This window comes from Pseudonaja textilis, chromosome 5 (assembly GCF_049901715.1).
Source record: "Pseudonaja textilis isolate UNSWEBS1 chromosome 5, rPseTex1.2, whole genome shotgun sequence".
Taxonomy (NCBI): Eukaryota; Metazoa; Chordata; class Lepidosauria; order Squamata; family Elapidae; genus Pseudonaja; species Pseudonaja textilis.
Window position 1 is genome coordinate 53645764 of NC_141994.1, and position 18028 is coordinate 53663791.

Genomic DNA, 18028 nt, shown 5'->3' on the forward strand with positions numbered 1-18028 from the left:
ATGTACACGGAGATATGAAATCTGAGTTGCAAAAACCCAGGCAATCACCAGAAGGCAACAGTTTTCCAGTAGCTGTACAATACATGTTGCATCAAGATGTTTCCAGGGTGATTGAACTCATTTCTGTAAGCAAATATCAGCACAGGTAATATGTCTAATCCATCTAGTCTGGACTCTATCTACAATGTATATTTTTTGCCCTTACCTTAGCATCTGTCTAACACAACAGTGGTGTCATAGGTGTAATGCAGCCTTGGAGATAGATGAGCTGTCAGAAAGTTGTACCTTGAGGGAGACACACAGTTCTGGCTTGTCTAAAAAGTGGTGCTCAAAATGCCACCACACATTGTGCCTAAGGACCTGTCCTTAGTGATGGATGCCAGCCAACATCATATGTCTTTAGCTAAAGACTAGATTGTCTCCTGGGAGTGCAAAGTTGTGCCTTTAACATATGCATCTGCACACTACCATACAATGCAAACATTGTTCTATATATTATTTAAAGCAGCAGCCTTCAACTTTTCTGGCACCAAGAACCAGTTTTGAAAGAAAAATTGTCTTCCACTGATGTGGGTTGGGATGGTTGTTTGACATGCAACCTAGATCCCACACACGCACAGATGAAGCTTTGCTCACTCACTGGCCGCTTGCACGGCCCAGTTCTTTACAAGCCACAGACTGGTCCTGGTCCATGGCCCATGGGGGGTTAGGGATCCTTAATTTAGGGAACATATGCTAAACATTGGGCTTTTAAACAGACTGCAAGGCCATAGTTCCTGTCCATATTGGGGGCCAAATTGACTGAACCGATGTTTATGTATTCCTTTGAAATGATACAGCTTCCCATTAAATATCTTCAAAAAATTATTTAAATTTATTAGCATATTTTAATCTTGTCTTTCTGAATTAATGGACCTCCCACAAAAGTCCACAGTCTAAAATCCAATGCTTTGTTAATTGTTAAAACCACAACAGAAGCACAAGAGAAGCAATAAATATCTTGAACTGAGCTCAGAAATAAACAGAATAATTAATGTTGTGTGTGTGTGTGTGCACACACACACGTTTCCCCATCACTTTCTTCACTTGTAATTTTTTACCTTTCTCCAAGATAAATCGCTTACAGCATATCAATATTTGAACTGATCTGGACACGGCAAAGTTACACAACATTTCTCTTAGTACAGTGTCCCAAATCAGATATTTGAATTAATAGAGTGAGTTCAGAATGATAAGCAGAGTTGTAAAAATATACCTGTATGTATAAGAAAGTCCTGTTCAGCATGGTGGTTAGAAAGCTTTCTCACATAACTTTCCTACCCCTTTTACTTTCTCATGGAAGTCATGAGAGTTTTCTCTTCTAGGTCTGTTCTATTAAAAAATTGTTGGGAGTATTTTAATTCAGATTCATGCAATCAATAGTCATGAGCTAGAACCCTTGGGCAAAATGGTTCCTTGATTGTAATTAAATTTCTTCTTAGGTTCCTCTTTAACTGTAGGAGGAGAATTGGGTTAGTCTATGATCATATTAGTCTTCATCAGAAGGAGTTGGGTGACACTTTTTCCAACAAGATGTTTCTTATGGAAGTATATGCCTAATAAAATTTGCCAGTTGAAAAATTGCTATCAGATTTCTGATTTTTTAAAATCTCTTTTGTGACACAGCTTTTTTCCTCCTGCAGAAATTATCAGTTTTCATTCAAGATGGCCAGCATAAAGAGTTGTTTTTTCAGAGCATTTAAGGCAGTAAGATAACTGCTTTTGTCATCGGGATTTTTTAAACCTCTTTTTTAAAATGTAATTTTCATGAAGTATTTGCATGGGGGTGGAAATAAAAAAAAAGTAAAAATGGTGGCTGTGATTGTATGTTTAAATCTCTTTTTTAGCTGCATCATGCGACACATGTAAAAAGGGGCCTGGACTGACACACTGCCTCCCCCCCGATGCCCCCCCCCCCGAGTTTCCCACCCAAAGATTGTAGGTTAGTGACCTCTTGAAATATCCATAGTGCAGAGCTAAAATATATTCTGTATGACTTTTCCTCAACTATGCTTTAACATTATAGGGTGAACATTGCACCGAATCTTCTAAAAGATGCAGAATCTGTAATTATTTTCTCAATGCAAACACAGATTGGGGTTATTATTTTATTTAAAATAGGGGTTTTTCCACATTTACTCATTTCTCATGCTTGTAAGTTTATAGATTTATAGATGTTTCTTTGTTCACGATGATCCAAAATATACACAACATTAAAAAAAAAATCTAAACTTGAGCTCTTCCTAAAATCTCTCCCCCCCCACCCCCCCAATCTCTGGAATTTTCTTTCTGATGAAGAACAACTAGGGTGGGAGGAGGAAAGTTCAGCAATTCTGCTGCTGCCTTATTCACTACATCTGGAAGCAGTTTACTTATATAGCTCTCTCATTCCAGCAGGCCCAAGTCTGAATTCTGTACAGTTCCGTAATCACGGAGAGAGAAAGGAAAAAAGTAATTTCCAAGTAAAACACCGAAGATATTTTTTAAAAACAATTCTGCCTCAGATTAATTTTGAAGAAACTGAAAAGAACCTTGAAGTATCTCACATGTAGGATTTCAGTGGGAATCCCAGGAGAAAAGTGGTTATAACATGAATGTTTATTACACTGAATCAGCCAGCTACCCACAGCAACTGCTTGCTTGAAGTTATTTTTCCGGAGAAAAACCCATAATTGCTCTGCTGCCGCCTTGAAAGGTAAAACTTTTAATTCTATTGGAAATGGAGTACGTACAGTTTTCTTTTCTTACTATTGTGTTTAGAGTTTGTCAGCCTTTAGAAAAATATCCCAAGTATCGAAATGTCAGCAAAGTACTGAGCTGATATGATCTCATGTTCGAAAATAAAAATTCTAGTTTTGTTCTTAAATTCTTTTCATTAATTAAGTAAAAGTGGGCATTAGAAATTTCTAGGTATAGATATAATTATTATCCATTTACAGAAAATTTTGCATTAACTTTGATTTGCATTTGAACTTTGCATTATGGTTGAAAAGCAAAAACATGTGTCTTATGTGTAACAGAAGTGAAAGAATTCTTTGCTTTTGGAATGAATGATTATGAGTATGTTTGCCATATTGAGAATAGTTCCTAATCTCTGTACTTGTCGTTTAATATTATTACATATATTACTTAATAGATTTATTATTAAATATATGTAATTTCTTAGGTTGTTACAAAACATAAAAAATATGACAAGATTTAACAGTATTACTTAGATGACAATATGGAATTATAAAAATGTTTAGGTTAAAATCACCATTATGATAATGGCCTGCATTTAATTTTCATAATTGTCATTATATTCTTGCTAATACTATGGCAAAATAATGTCATACTGCTTAGCCTTTCTTTACTTTACTAGTAAAGTATTGTATTATGCTAGGTAGAACACTGAAATTTATTTAAGTACAAACTTGGTTATTTTTCCTAAGATATTGAGGCAGAGTACTATAAACAGGGGAAAAAGTTAAAGTTTGCTATTTACAGTATTTTATAGTATAAAAGAGTGTTTCTCAACCTTAGCAACTTTAAGATGTCTATGCTGGCTGGAGAATTCTGGGAGTTGAAGTCCACACATCTTAAATTTGTCAAGGTTGAAATAGATTGGCATAAAGAACGGTGAGAGACAGCTCTTCATTTATGTAGATGTATCTGTACCTATAGCAGTTAGCAGACAGAATATATACACTTGTTTCTTCATTGTTAGTTGTTAATTGTTGAAGAGAGAGAAACAAAAGTAGAAAATATTGAATAAAAGATGGTGGAGTGCAATAAGGAAGAAACCGCATCTCTTCAAACTTTCTTTACACATTTCAGGCTCAAACATATTTAACCTGGACCTGTAGAGATCTCAGTATACATAGATTTGATATTTTTGTTGTGTTTCAATTTTCTGATTTTTTCCCCTCTTATTTCATCTGCAGGTTGCAACCAAATGAAAGGGCCATATGGCTTTATTACGAAAAAGTAAGACATCTTCAGAAAAAAATAGTGTAATAGTGCTAATAAACATTACATAATACCTAATGAGTTCATTATGAATACTAATATATATTACATAACGTGCATTATTACAATGTATCTGCATTTGTAGTAAAAGTAGATTTATTAGGACACGCAAACATAGAAAGTAGTTTTATCTAAACTACATTTTGCAGAGAGAAAAGCCCAAGAAAAAGTGCGACAAGAAGTTAGTTAAATGGATATATTTAAACACAGAGACCCATTTAACTAACAATGGGCCATGTGAGAGAAAAACTTAAAGACAGAATGTGAAGATCCTTTTCCTTATCTCTCACCATTGTTACTTGTTGTCAAAATAGCCACATAGGTACAAAGCTACAGAGATGCAATTGTTGAACAGAAGCCATTTCCCATTCACTTACCTTTGATGTCTGGCAACTGTTTTTCTGATACCATTTAAAATTCTGTATGGAAGTAAAACTGTTTGTAAGACACAGGCACCCTGCTTCCAATGGGATTATTTAGAATTTTAATTCAACACTTTGGGCAAGGTGGCATTTCATTTTCTGCTAAAAAGTAGTGCAGGGATTAAAAAAGTGTACATGTTAAGACTTGTAACCAATTTAGTATTTTTTAAAAACAGAGATCTATTAATAATTCTAGTGGAATTAGTGAGATTTGTGAACCAAATTCAAACTGTCCTCGTCCTTAAAGTTCTATGACAAAATTACAATCAGATGATATTTGTATGATGGTAAACTGTGTAAAGAGCTCTAACTTAGGTAGCGCTAACCTCTCACTTTTGGCTTTCATTTAATCCCATAGTACTTATATATGAATAGAAATAGTTTCATAGGAAATATTTAAGTTTGTAACATGTAGAGATTTACTTCAGGTCAGAGATTCACTGAAATGAATACAGTATTTGCACCAAAGTGTACATAATAAATCATGCAGTTAAGATATAAAGTTAAAATCCAATTACATTTATTAATTAGTCATGGGGCATACCAATGAAAATATTTGTGCTGCAGATTGTGTATATGTGATTGATTGAACAGCTTTTTTATGTTTCAGTTAATCAGATCCTACTATTCCTTCTTGTTTTGACTCTCTGTGTTATTCTGTACAATAAAGTTCAAAAGATGCCATCTGCTATTCTGAATAATGAATCCAGTAAGCACCTATTTTTATTTTTTTTATGTTACTGAGATTGCATATGCTTTGTAGATAGCATAGCTCATATTAAAGTTACATTTCAAACTAGAACAGAAAAAGCCTTGTAAATAGACTACTTTGGCTCTCTTTCTTTTAGTTATGCCTCTGAACATTTTGTACATCTTGATGGCCACTGACTCTGCAGACTGAGAATTATGGCACATGTAGTGCCTACAACTGGTTGAGAAAGGCTTGTATCAGAAAATGCTGCATGTAAAATCCATGGGGTGGGGTAGCTATAACAGAAGGAATATGAAACTAGGAATAGATAAGTGAGCTTTCATAAGAAATACAGGACCATTCAAAGTAATTAACAGAGTTAGAAGTACATTAGCTTTCAATCCTCTCCTCTCGAATTCTCATCTCTAAATAATATATATGATAATTCATGTTTCTTCTCCTGCTGTTACTACTCTCACTGCTATTACTTACTCCCACTATTAGTTGATTTGGAGAGCGTAGAAGAGCTGGAAGAAGAAATTCCAGTTGTGCTATGTGCTGCTGCAGGCAGAATGGGAGCAACAATAGCTGCAATCAACAGCATTTATACCAACACGGATTCGAATGTCTTGTTCTACATAGTTGGGATAAAGAGCAGCATTCCACATATCAGGTGAAATCACACAGTGCTATAATATAAGTGAGTGATAGTGTAATCCTTTATTCAGGGAAATCTATGATCCTGAATGAATACCACATATTGATCTATTTTTTTGCAATAAAATAATGCACTGGGCAATCTATCAGCCCATTAAAACAAATTACAGTGTTTTTCAGCCTTGGCAACTTTAAGATGCGTGGACTTCAGTTCCCAGAATTCTCCAGTTAGAAGTTCCTCAGCCAACATCTGAGAGTTGAAGTCCACACATCTTAAAGTTGTCATGATTTGAGAAACACTGTAATGGATAATAATACCAATAAGACAACATAAAACCAAACAGCAAAATTATTAAGGTAAAAATCTTCATTGGGTATCATAATGCCAAGAATTATTAAATTAATTAATTAAATTAATAATTAAAGTGCCCCAGCACCTTAAGGAGGCTGTGGTCTGCCCTCTTCTTAAGAAAACATCGCTGGACTCTACCCGGTTAGATAATTTCCGACCTGTCTCTAATCTTCCCTTTTTTGGAGAAGGTGGTTGAGAAGGTGGTTGCGCAGCAGCTCCAGAGGTTTCTGGATGAAACGGATTATCTCGACCCCTACCAGTCAGGATTCAGGCCTGGATTTGGGACAGAAATGGCATTGGTCGCACTTTGGACGATCTCTGGCAGGAGTGGGATGGGGGTAATTCATCCATCCTTGCTCTACTTGACCTCTCGGCGGCTTTTGATACCATTGACCATGGGACTCTCCTGGGGAGGCTTTGGGAGATGGGAGTAGGAGACCTTGTGCTGTCTTGGTTCACTTCCTTCCTCTGCAGCCCCTTTCAGTCAGTGTTGATAGGAGGGGAGAGATCCATCCCTCGCCCCTGCTTTACGGAGTTCCACAGGGCTCGGTACTCTCTCCGCTCCTGTTCAATATTTATATGAAGCCACTGGGTGAGATCATCTGTCACCATGGACTGAGGTATCACCAATATGATGATGATACTCAGTTGTATGTCTTGGCCTGTGATGAATTCAGTGTTGCTGTGTTCTCCCTTTTGCAGTGCCTGGAGGCTGTAAGGACTGGATGGGGAGCAACGGGTTGAAACTAAACCCTTGCAAGACCGAGTGGCTCTGTGTTTGGGGTTCGTTGGCTCAGGGAGAATTGCCACCTTTGGTCTTGGATGGGGTAGCACTATCCCAAACAGACCCTGTGCATAATCTAGGGGTTTTCCTGGACTCACAACTCCTGCTTGAAGAGCAGGTGGCGGTCATGGCCAGGAGGGCCTTTGCACAACTGCGGGTGGTGTACCAGTTACGCCCTTTCCTAGACCAACAGTCCCTACTCACAGTCACTCATGCCCTGGTCACTTCCCATCTTTATTATTGCAACACACTCTACATGGGGCTGTCCTTGAAGAACATCTGGAAGTTCCAGTTGGTGCAAAATGCAGCAGCCTGCATGGTTTTGTGCAGACCCTGATGTGCATATATGTCACCTCTCCTGCAGGAGCTGCATTCGTTGCCGATTAGCTTCTGGGTGCAATTAAAGGTGCTGGTTGTCACCTTTAAAGCCCTTCATAGCTTGGGACCGGGTTATCTGAGGGAACGTTTCTTGCCGGTCCCATCTACCCAATCCATTAGAGCGGAGAGGCAGGGAATGTTGCAGGTCCCATCCCTGAGGAAGATATACCCGGTTGGACCCAGGAGACGGGCCTTCACCATGGTGGCTCCCTCCTTCTGGAATGTCATTCCCCCAGAGATTAGAATGGCCCCCACTCTGGCACTCTTCTGAAAGGCACTGAAGATCTGGTTTTGCCAACAGGCCTGGGGAACCCAGAGTGGGAGGGAGCCCATCAAATGGCTAGTGTGATCTGCTGTCATCGGGGCGGGGGGTGGGAGGTGATTTTTTTTAATTATTATTTTTCCAGATTTTGTTCTATTGTACTTTATTAATTTATTTGATTCTTTTTGTTAGTTTTTATTGTTTTTTATCTTTATTTTTTGTTTTAAATATGGTTTTTACATTGTGTAAGCCGCCTTGAGTCGCCATGGGCGAATAGGTGGCAATATAAATTAAATAAATAAATTGATCTGCTGTGATGAACCAGTGTCAGGATAATTATAATTGGGCAGAAGTATAGGTTTAGCACAGATGGGCCAGTGGAGGACATGGACTGATTAGGTAGAAAATAATAGTGGAGGACTCTCTTAAGAGTGCTTCCAAACAGAGGCCACCTGGACTAGTTCACCCAAATATACAGTATTACAGCATTCTCTTTCCTTATACATTATTTTTCTACAAACAAAAAGCAGGAGAAAAATGGTGGCAACCAATAGGGGCATTATAAAAAAAAGTGTTTGTAAAATTCTATAAAGCCGTATCTGGAAAGAGCGCTTTTAGTAAGGCTTTGTTGTGTAATTATTCTCCTATATTTACAGAATTTTACCAACTATGTCTTTAATTTGTAACCATCCTTGGAATGGAAGCTGCCAAGAAATTATCAGAGCCTTGTATTGAATAACTGGAATTTTCTCCTGGCAAAAACTCAAGATTTATTCTTCCCTTTGCTCTTTCTTTTCAAATTTGTTTTTTGGTACAGCTTTGAAGCTACAATTCCCTTGTATCATAAATCGATGTTTGAGACTATTGAATTCCAAGGCTTTAAGACACTAGTTAACCTAAATACTAGAATTACTGATACCAAACACTAAAATTACTAATTAAGGCCACTAAATACAATAATTAAAACTAAATAAAAGTAACTTAAATTAAAAGTTAAGACCTCACTAAAAAGCTGCTCCTCTCTGTAACCAGCCCACTTTTTCTGTCTTTTGTCTTTCTATGCAGTACTGTAAACATCAGTTTGGGATGGGAAAACTGAACAGCTGCACTGTGTTATTTGATCCCTAGCTCAAGGCGTCATCCATCTGGAAGCCTTCTTTTTAGCTGAAGAACATGAAGTTGTTAGGTCATTACCATATTTCAGATGCTAGCGTATATAATTACACAATTCAAAATGATTTCTAAAATTTAATGCACTAATAAACAATTAGAACAAGTGCAGAATGTTGCTATTTGGCCAATTTAAATTGCATATGAAAAATTTATCTTATGGAAAGTTTATCTTAGTAAACTTAAGAAACATTAAATGATTAACGAATGTCATATAAAGTATAGTATTCAGAAAAACCTCTCATTTTATAGTGTTAATAATAACAACGTACAATTTGCTACTTAGGCTGTGACCAATATTCGGTTAGAGGTAAGCTATAATGCTCAGAATATGGTTTATGAAATGAAAGAATAGAGCAACTATTTACCGCTCTATATTTATTGCTTTATAAATCTAACATGCTTCTATTTTGTTCTGCATTTCAGGCAGTGGATTGAAAACTCTATAGTGAAAGATATCAAGTTTAAAATTGTGGAATTCAATCCTATGGTGCTTAAAGGGAAAATCAGACCAGACGCAACACGTCCTGAATTACTTCAGCCTGTGAGTATGCAAAACTTCCTTTATATAAGATGAACATATGAAAGAAGGGAGGTGCATAATTTGAAGTTCCAGAACTGCTTATACTAATCCAGTCTTGTATATAGTCCCAGAGATTTCTAACAATTCACATTTAATTTTAAATGTGCTAATAAGGAAAAATTATAAATTTTAAAAACATGCTACAAATCCTAGTTCTAGCAATGTATTCTTCACGTTTTACTACACACTGGGATGGGGTGGAAGAAATGCTAATCAAATTTGCTGATGAAGCAAAATTGAGTAAGAGAGCTAAGAGGATTAGGCTGGCACTTCATATTTAAGATAAAAAATGTGCGTGAGTGAATAGAGCACCCGATTGCAACTGTTTAAAGCAACAGTGGCGTTTTTGCATTATAATTTATTTTATTTATTTAGAAAATTTATATTGCCACCTACTTGTACATAGTGACTAAAAGTAGCTATTATAAACCTGTTTCAGTATTGATATGACTGCTAAAAATAAAATGGCAGCTTAGACTACTACACACTAAACATTTAATTGCAAAATCAGAGGAAGTAATAATTTCACCGAACTTTGTATTGGTCAGACCCAACCTTGACTGTATGTACAGTTCAGGGCACTTTTTTTCAGGATTCAGATAAACTGAAATAGGTTCAGAGAAGGCCAATAAGGGTATATCCAAAGAGTTAGAAACTGAAAATAATTTGAGGGATCTGGGAATAAGACTGAGGGGATATAACACCACCTTACATGGGTATTTGTTGTGGAGGTTAGACATATTATTGTGTGAAGGATAGATATTTACATTAAATAATACTATCTCGTAAACTAGATACAAAGAATTTATATTGCCTACTTTGTTAATATTTTTTTTAAAACATTCAACAGCTAAACTTTGTTCGATTTTACCTCCCTCTACTTACCCATGAACATGAAAAAGTGATTTATCTTGATGATGATGTGATTGTACAAGGTAAGTTATGGAAAAAAATCCTGTTTTTTCCTAATAACAGTCTTTCCAAAATAGTTGTCATTGTTACAACTTTGCTCTGTCTTATACATCTGAATGTTTGAAAGTAGCTGTAAGGATCTTATAATGAAATTCCTAGAGGCTTTTTCAGTTTTATATCAGAATATATAAAGGCAATTGATAATATTTACTGAGGGAGGAAACAGCCTTGTTTTTCCTTTAGGAGACATCCAAGATCTATATGATATGAAGTTAACCCGAGGACATGCTGCAGCTTTTTCAGATGACTGTGATCTACCTTCAACTCATGAAATGGTTAGAAGTGTAGGAATGCAGGTAAAAAAAAAAGACATTTCTAAAATATATTATTTGGTTAGATGGTGGTAGTGGGGAGATTATATTTGTCCTTTCTTAAAAAAGGCTTAGCCCTAAATTAATCTTAGATGTTTAGTAGAGTTGGCTTATATTTTGGATGAGAGACCTCCAGGAATACAAGGCTGTAGGATATATTGAGATAGTGAAAAAATAATAAAACAATCTTGGAATAACTCCTGTAGTGATTCCCAGAAATCTACATAGATTTCTACAAGAGTCAAATGTGAGACATACTTTTAGTGCAGGAATGTGCAGTAGTGTAACAAAGTTAATTTGTTTTGTTTTGTGCTTCATTAATACTATAAGGGAAGGAAGTTGAGACAGAAAAGACCTCTATAAACAGGCTTGACATTTTTCATGAATGCTGCCTGCTTTTGAAGGTTTATAAATGTAAACGTCTCCCCTCAATTTAAAACAGACTAGGGCCTTCAGTACCATTGGAAGAACCAGGTTAGGAACACATCATCAAGGAGAATACTGACACAGACTTCATAAATAAATCAGACTTTTGAAACCATCACATTTTATAGGATCATTTCAGCCAGGCAACATATTCTATGTACTATTAAAGGTATTAAATATTCAAATCTCTTTGCTGTGGATGATCAGTAACTGTCTCCATGGATGTGCCCTCTATTTCTCTGGGAGAGAAACTCTGGGAGACAAATTGAGCATAAGCATAATTAACTTTCAAAAAGATATTGGATTCCCGTCTGTCCAAAATGGTGTAGGGTCTCCCGCTTGGGTAGGGAGTTGGACTAGATGACCTACAAGGTCCCTTCCAACTGTGATTATCTGTTATCTGTTATTTATCTGTATCTCTGCTCTAACTGCTCTTCTGAATACTAAATAGAAATGATTGGATCTGGGCCCACATACTCCTCCCAAAGTTGCCAGCAAATCTTAATATACTTGTTATTGAAAAGTGAAACTAAATACATGGAAGTAATATAAGCTGCGTAACATTTAAACATAACCTGATTAAATCAAAATAGATTTTTGTCCTGGCTACATCTTTTAATTCTTAGCCCATATTTGGTGTAGTGCCTCAAATAGTAAAAGGCATTTCATCTCTGTCCCCATAGCTCCTACCAATTGTGCACACATAGTTTTGAGATTTCATATATTCCTTTCTTCCCTAGAACACTTACATGGGCTTCCTGGACTATCGAAAGCAAACAATACGAGATCTTGGTATAAGTCCCAGCACCTGCACATTTAATCCTGGTGTCATTGTGGCCAACATGACAGAATGGAAGCACCAACGCATCACAAAGCAGTTAGAAAAATGGATGCAGAAAAATGTAGCGTATGTACCAATTTATTGCTATTGAGTTTATTTTGTAATATATAGGTGAGGCTTGTAAAAATGCATGCCATATTTATTTTGTCCTGCTCTATGAACAGACTCCCACCACAAAGACTAATGTGATATCAAAACTCTCTGGAATGTGTTTAATATGTGCTAATTCAAAAGTCATTCTTACTACTACAGTATTATATTAGTGTTTGAACTAAGTATATGATCAATTTTGCATATTTTTGAAGGACGTAATTGTATTTAGTTTAGAAAACCAATAGTCTGATCAGTTTCTACTCAGATTAAAAACAAAAAAGCCAATTTTTAAGCTAAAGAAGTTGAGCTTACCTAAAACGGAAAGTGTGAAGGTGCCTGATTGGCCCAGTCGCCTACTGTACTGAGCTTCAAATTGTGTTCCACTTCTCTACAGTTCTAGTTGAATTGTATTTTGCTTTATTTGCTGCATCCCCATTTAGTAAAACAGCCATTTTAAAAATAAATCTTCCTCCCATTTGACAATCTAAAAAACTTTTTTCAGAGAAAATCTATATAGCAGTACCCTTGCAGGAGGTGTGGCCACTTCTCCAATGCTCATTGTTTTCCATGGAAGATATACATCTATTAATCCTTTGTGGCATGTTCGACATTTAGGTAAAATTTGCTTCTGATAAAGCATGTTTTTATCTTGTATTCTTTGATGATATTAAAGTATTTTTTTAAAAAAGTTTGCATTGTGATATCGTTTAGTTTAAGAATTAAAATGCTAGATATCTTCAACTGAATGTTTATGATCAGGTATATTCTGTTGCTGCACTTTACATATATAACATTCAGCATAGTATTGCAACTAGTAAATTGTGCCACTTTTATAAAAGTACACAATGTACTTTGTGTACTTTAGTATATAGACACATCAGTTGCTACAAGACAACAGTGGAATAAGGTTACAGGTAGTCCTCAATATATTACATATTGTTTAACGAACAATTAAAGTTACAACAGATGCTCTCACATTGTTTATGTCTTGTTTCAAAATTACAATAGTTGCAGCGCCCCTGTGGTCAATCTTATGACTGACCATGGGGATGCTGCAGTGCCTACCTTCTATCCTGCTCCCCGCATGTCCATCATGCACCAAACTTATCTTCTGAAGCTCTCCAGACCTCATGTTGGGAAAGGAGGGTTGGCCCTGTGTTCCTGAGCCATGTGGTGGCAACCTGAATACGGCCATTTTGTCCTGCCTGCTTGTGGGTGGGGAAAAATGGTAGCTGTCAGCCAACTGCTTTGTTTTGTTGCCTTAGAATGATCTGCAGTGTTGCAGAAGATTCTGAATGTTGCAGAATGCTTCTTCGGGGCTATTGAGACCCCAGTAGGGCAGCAAAGCAAAGCAGATTGCCCTGTGTCATGTGGTAGTCACTCCGAAGTGGCTGCCATGTTTTGGGTGGAACATAATGGCGGTAGCTCCTGGGTCTCTGCCATGCAGCCTGGGAACAAAGTGGCCCATTTTGCAGACCTAATGAGGTTTGCACAGCGCTGCAGAAAATTCTGAAAGCTGCAGAAATTTTATGCAGCACTGTGCAAATCACATTAAGGGAGCGAAAGGGATCACATTATTGCAGGGCCACATGGCGCTATTCCAGAAGCGGTAGAATATCAAAATGCAATTCAGCCAGTGGAAACACCATGGAATTATGTCAGCACAATGAAGCAATCTGTTTCAGTCTTCTTGAAGGCCTCGGAGCTCTTCAAAAGCTAAGTGAGGAGGGTGTTTGGCCTGATGGGATGCGAATCGTGCCTATGGAGACCCGGTAGATGTGGGAAAAGGCCTATGGGCACCCAAGGAACGGGAAGCAGAGCACAGGACTTCTTGGAGGATGGGGGAGGCCTTGGGAGGCCCAGGACAGGTGGCTCTACGCTTGTGTTAGGCTTCCAAGGGCTTTCCCCGCCTCTTGCTTCTGGACGCCGTGGAGGGCCTGTATTTGCTGTATAAGACAAACAGACATTTCCAACCACTTTTTTTTTTTTTGGGGGGGAGTGCATCTTATACTCCGAAAAATACAGTAGAGCTGCCCAGCTCACACATCACGTGAATATAGGTAGATTCCCTCCACCTGTATTTACTCCTATGCTTACTGATCCCAAAGTACACTGAATTCAACATAACTTAGATCAGGGTAAACAAACCTAGTTTAGCATTGAACACATTTAACTAAATGCCATCTACATACAATTTTGTTAAGTTTAATAATTTTGGGGGTAAAAACTAATCTTACTTGTCTTCCTCCTCCTCCCCCCCAAATAGGCTGGAGTCCTGATGCTAGATACTCGGAGCATTTTCTTCAGGAGGCCAAGTTGCTTCATTGGAACGGGAGATATAAGCCTTGGGGCTACCCTAGTGGACACATTGACTTTTGGGAAAAATGGTTTGTTCCTGACCCTTCAGGAACTTTTAAACTGATCCGCCCTAACAGCTAATTATGCCATTTATCTTTAAGACACCAGGAACAGTTTTCAGCATGATCATGGTTATATGTTTTGTGATGGGATTTACCTCTTATAGTGAGCACAACTCTTCTGTATAAGGTTGTAACTGAATCTTACGATGTATAAGCATCAAAATGAAACTTTACCACAAGTGCAATGAGGCCACAAAGTATGCACACTATCATCTTTTTAGCAGGAGCTGAAACTGAAACTTTCTTTACGGGAAACAATCATTATAATGCCAAGGTCTCTATTTAAATAATTCTGTAAATAACTTACTAAAATACTGTTTGTAATACTTCTGAATATTTTTTTTGTCGTAAGTACATCTTCCATATATAAAATTAAGCCAAATAAAATTAAGCATCCATTATTTTATTTCAAATAATTTAAGATTGCTTTGTTGTAACAACACCAATACAATTAATCATTGACTTTTAAACAATGTTACAATAAAGCACCAGAAAATATTATAAGAATTTTTTTTTGCAAAAAAAAAAAAAGGCAGATCAGACATATTAAATATATTTTAAAGCACCGTATTCTAGAACTGATGTGTACTCATATCTCATCAACCCGGATGTTTCTTTCAAAACAAGTCATCCCCTTTTCACATCATAATAGTGAGCTATGCATGATCTGCAGCAAGATAATTCTGTTTAAAAAAGTGTTTCAGATCCCTGATGCAAGGCACTTCAAGCACTTGCAAAAAAGTATCCATGTAAACAGTGACACATAAGTGTGCAGTCTTAAGCACACTTACTAGGAAGTAAACCTTGTTGAATAATGTGGAGCTCAATTTGAATAAACATGCATAAGATTGTGCTACAAATGATTTCACTAGATTACTGACATGGAGTTTCCACAGAGACTAACCAACATGATCAGAACTAGATACACAAAAGAATTGGCTTGGAGGATTAATGTACATTTTGTGGCAGGTCATAAAAACGCTCATCTTTTAATGAGCAAGAAATCAAAACACTCTGGAAAAGTTCCAAAGTGATTAGCAAACTATGGTTTGACTTTAAATTGATCCACACAACCCTACTTCCTAATGCCAATAAAACATTTTAAACATTTCCAGCTATTTGTGAAGTAGTTAGATAATCTAAATTATATACACATTGAAATAGAGTTCTGGTACATAATTCAAGTATCTAAAGCACCTAACCAATAGATTCTGAAAAACTCTGTTTACTTCTTTTATTGCTTTTATCTCTACCCCTCAAGGAGAAAGCAGGCTGGAGGAGAAAAGAAGGCATAGATAGCGCAAACATTCTCAGTAGGAACTCTTTTTTTAAAAAGACAATGGTCACAATCTGTTGCATTGCAAATTTAGCACAGCGTGCAGAACATTCTAATAGAGTGCATATCCTCCACAAGCAGAACAGTGGAGTGTCACAAAAAATAGTGCAACTCCTGTTCTCACATCTATCTTTCCTTCTCCAAGCCTAACTTAGAGCGATAAATACAAAAGTAGTTATGTCAACTGTATAAAAAAGCATGGTTTTACTCAGTGAACCATTTGTTGATACCAGCAATCCAACTGAAATTGTTGCAACATATGCCTACAGACAGCACCATATCCAGTAGTAACTCACAGCTAAAATAATTTGGGAATGAATTAAAAGCAGAATGGTAGGAGGAAGGAAAAGAGGAACTGCAACTTAAATAATGGTAAACAGAAATAAAAAATACAGAATTGGGTCCCTGAAAAATATTTTTGAATTTAAGGATAAATGTGGCTCAACCCCCACATTTTTCAAAAGGCAGTTTTCACATTCGATTACCAATGACAAGACCCAGGGAGAATTAGAAATCTAGTCCTTTTGGGGGAAGAGAGGTAAACTAACCTGGAGTTCTGTCTGAGTTACTGCTCTGAATGGGTAGGCTTGTATTTCAACTATTTTGTTATACTACTGTTTGGTAACTGTTAAATCAACATTTCCGCCCTTTAATTCATATAAATGAGCACACAAAGGGTATATCCCAACACCCAGGAAGGGATATCTTCAAAATATAACTTCACAAAGTATCTTACAAAATATGGATTTAAAACAAGACATTGGACATCACAAACCAGATATCACTTGGCTAAAACTGCAAAATGAAATAGTTTTAGCTATAAAACTTTCTACAAAAAAAAAGAACGGTGAGAGAAGTATTTTCTCTAACAAAGGACACTTCTTTAAATAAATCTAATTCATCTACCAAAAATGACTCATCCTAACAAAAACTAAGAGGTACAATGCTATTAAATGCTTCAGTTGGGGAACTGAGGTACCATTCTTGACCACTGCATTAAAAAAATGACTGTAGAATATAGAGTTGATTCTAAGTACTGACTCTTCCTTCTTGTGCTCTTGAGAGGCTAAATTCAGGAATCTGATCTGTGAAAGTTTGCATCATCCACTGTCCATTAGGCACATCACCAACAGAAGAACCATTGCTGTATTCCACGTTGGTTACTGCATAAAAAGAAACCTACATCAATTGCTATTAAAATTAAAGAGAGGAGAAAGAAGCACAACTACATGCAAAATACACGAAGAATATGGAAGCATATATTTTACAGCATTTATGCTGTTCATGTGTTTATAGTGAGTTCCAAATGCATTTTTATATTTAGGGATTAAAAAGAAAACCTACACAAATCTTCTAGCTTTCTAGGACACAATTTCAGGCCTCAAAGACTGTGCTGAAAGAAGGCTCCAAGAGGAAATCCAAGATTCCTTCTCTCTCTGCTTGAGGATAGTTTTGCAGTCTTTCTCATTCCCTCACTGTAGAGAAGAAACAGGACTAGAGGTGGTGTTGGCTTCAAAAGCCAAATCTCTTGTACTTGCTTTCTGTATTTCCAACACAAGAAAACTTTGAACCGCCCTTTGTACTAAAGTAATACCCTCCCACTGCATGGAGTTATTTTTGCTTTTATTCCATCCCATCAGTCAATGTACTGACAAAAGGATTACGAAGTAATTGGGGGTCATGAAGATCATAGCATTCTAATTACTGCAACCTGCCCAAGAAATAATTTTACTGCCTTCTCAGTTGGAGAAAATAGATTAAAATAAAGATGTAATTTGCATTTTTTCACGCCATACCTGTTCCATTTGTGGGGAAGATACACTGCTCATTCTCAGAGGTTATTCTGTCACCATAAGCTCCTCCATAGGCTGCTTCATATCCTGGATCATATTTTTCTTCTTTAACAGCCATCTTCTTAGCTTCCTCTGCATAAACCAGACTCACAATGTTGAAATTGTTTTTTTTTTCTTAAACACAGAACCATTTGTCAAAGTTATCCTATTTCAGAATAAAATCAAATCACAGCCTGAAAACTTGTAAATATCCTGTTCTATTGATAAGAATTGCCTTCCAGAAGAGGTCAATGGAGTTTGCATTAAATCTGAAATGTGTAAGAACTGTAAACCATTAGTTCATAGCACAAAATAACTATCTAGGTCTACTTTTATTTACGTTTGAAGATTTGACATATTAAGTAACTAGCTCTATAGCCATGCTTCGCTACGAAACTATGTGATCGGGCTTAGTTTTGGGGGAAGAAAATAAGGGGGGGGGAATTGTGCC

General features: G+C 36.7%; 2 protein-coding genes across 4 annotated transcripts in view; one reads left to right on the forward strand and one right to left on the reverse strand.

The window, feature by feature from the left end:
* GLT8D2 (glycosyltransferase 8 domain containing 2) lies at nucleotides 1-14796 on the forward strand. Its single transcript, XM_026726672.2, has 11 exons — nucleotides 1-145; nucleotides 2434-2734; nucleotides 3963-4005; nucleotides 5080-5178; nucleotides 5665-5833; nucleotides 9190-9307; nucleotides 10197-10281; nucleotides 10502-10614; nucleotides 11796-11962; nucleotides 12492-12604; nucleotides 14256-14796. The coding sequence occupies exons 3-11, from the start codon at nucleotides 3987-3989 to the stop codon at nucleotides 14426-14428; spliced, it is 1056 nt and encodes a 351-aa protein (XP_026582457.1). The 5' UTR covers nucleotides 1-145; nucleotides 2434-2734; nucleotides 3963-3986; the 3' UTR covers nucleotides 14429-14796.
* The window catches only part of TDG (thymine DNA glycosylase), a 15136-nt gene continuing 11904 nt past the window's right edge, over nucleotides 14797-18028 (reverse strand). For all 3 annotated transcript variants that reach the window (XM_026726660.2, XM_026726651.2, XM_087934896.1), the window contains exons 9-10: nucleotides 17542-17670; nucleotides 14797-16908 (exon numbers count right to left, since the gene is read on the reverse strand). In XM_026726660.2, coding sequence (XP_026582445.1) covers nucleotides 16775-16908; nucleotides 17542-17670 — 263 coding nt within the window. In that variant the 3' untranslated portion in view covers nucleotides 14797-16774. The remainder of the gene's footprint in view (nucleotides 16909-17541; nucleotides 17671-18028) is intronic.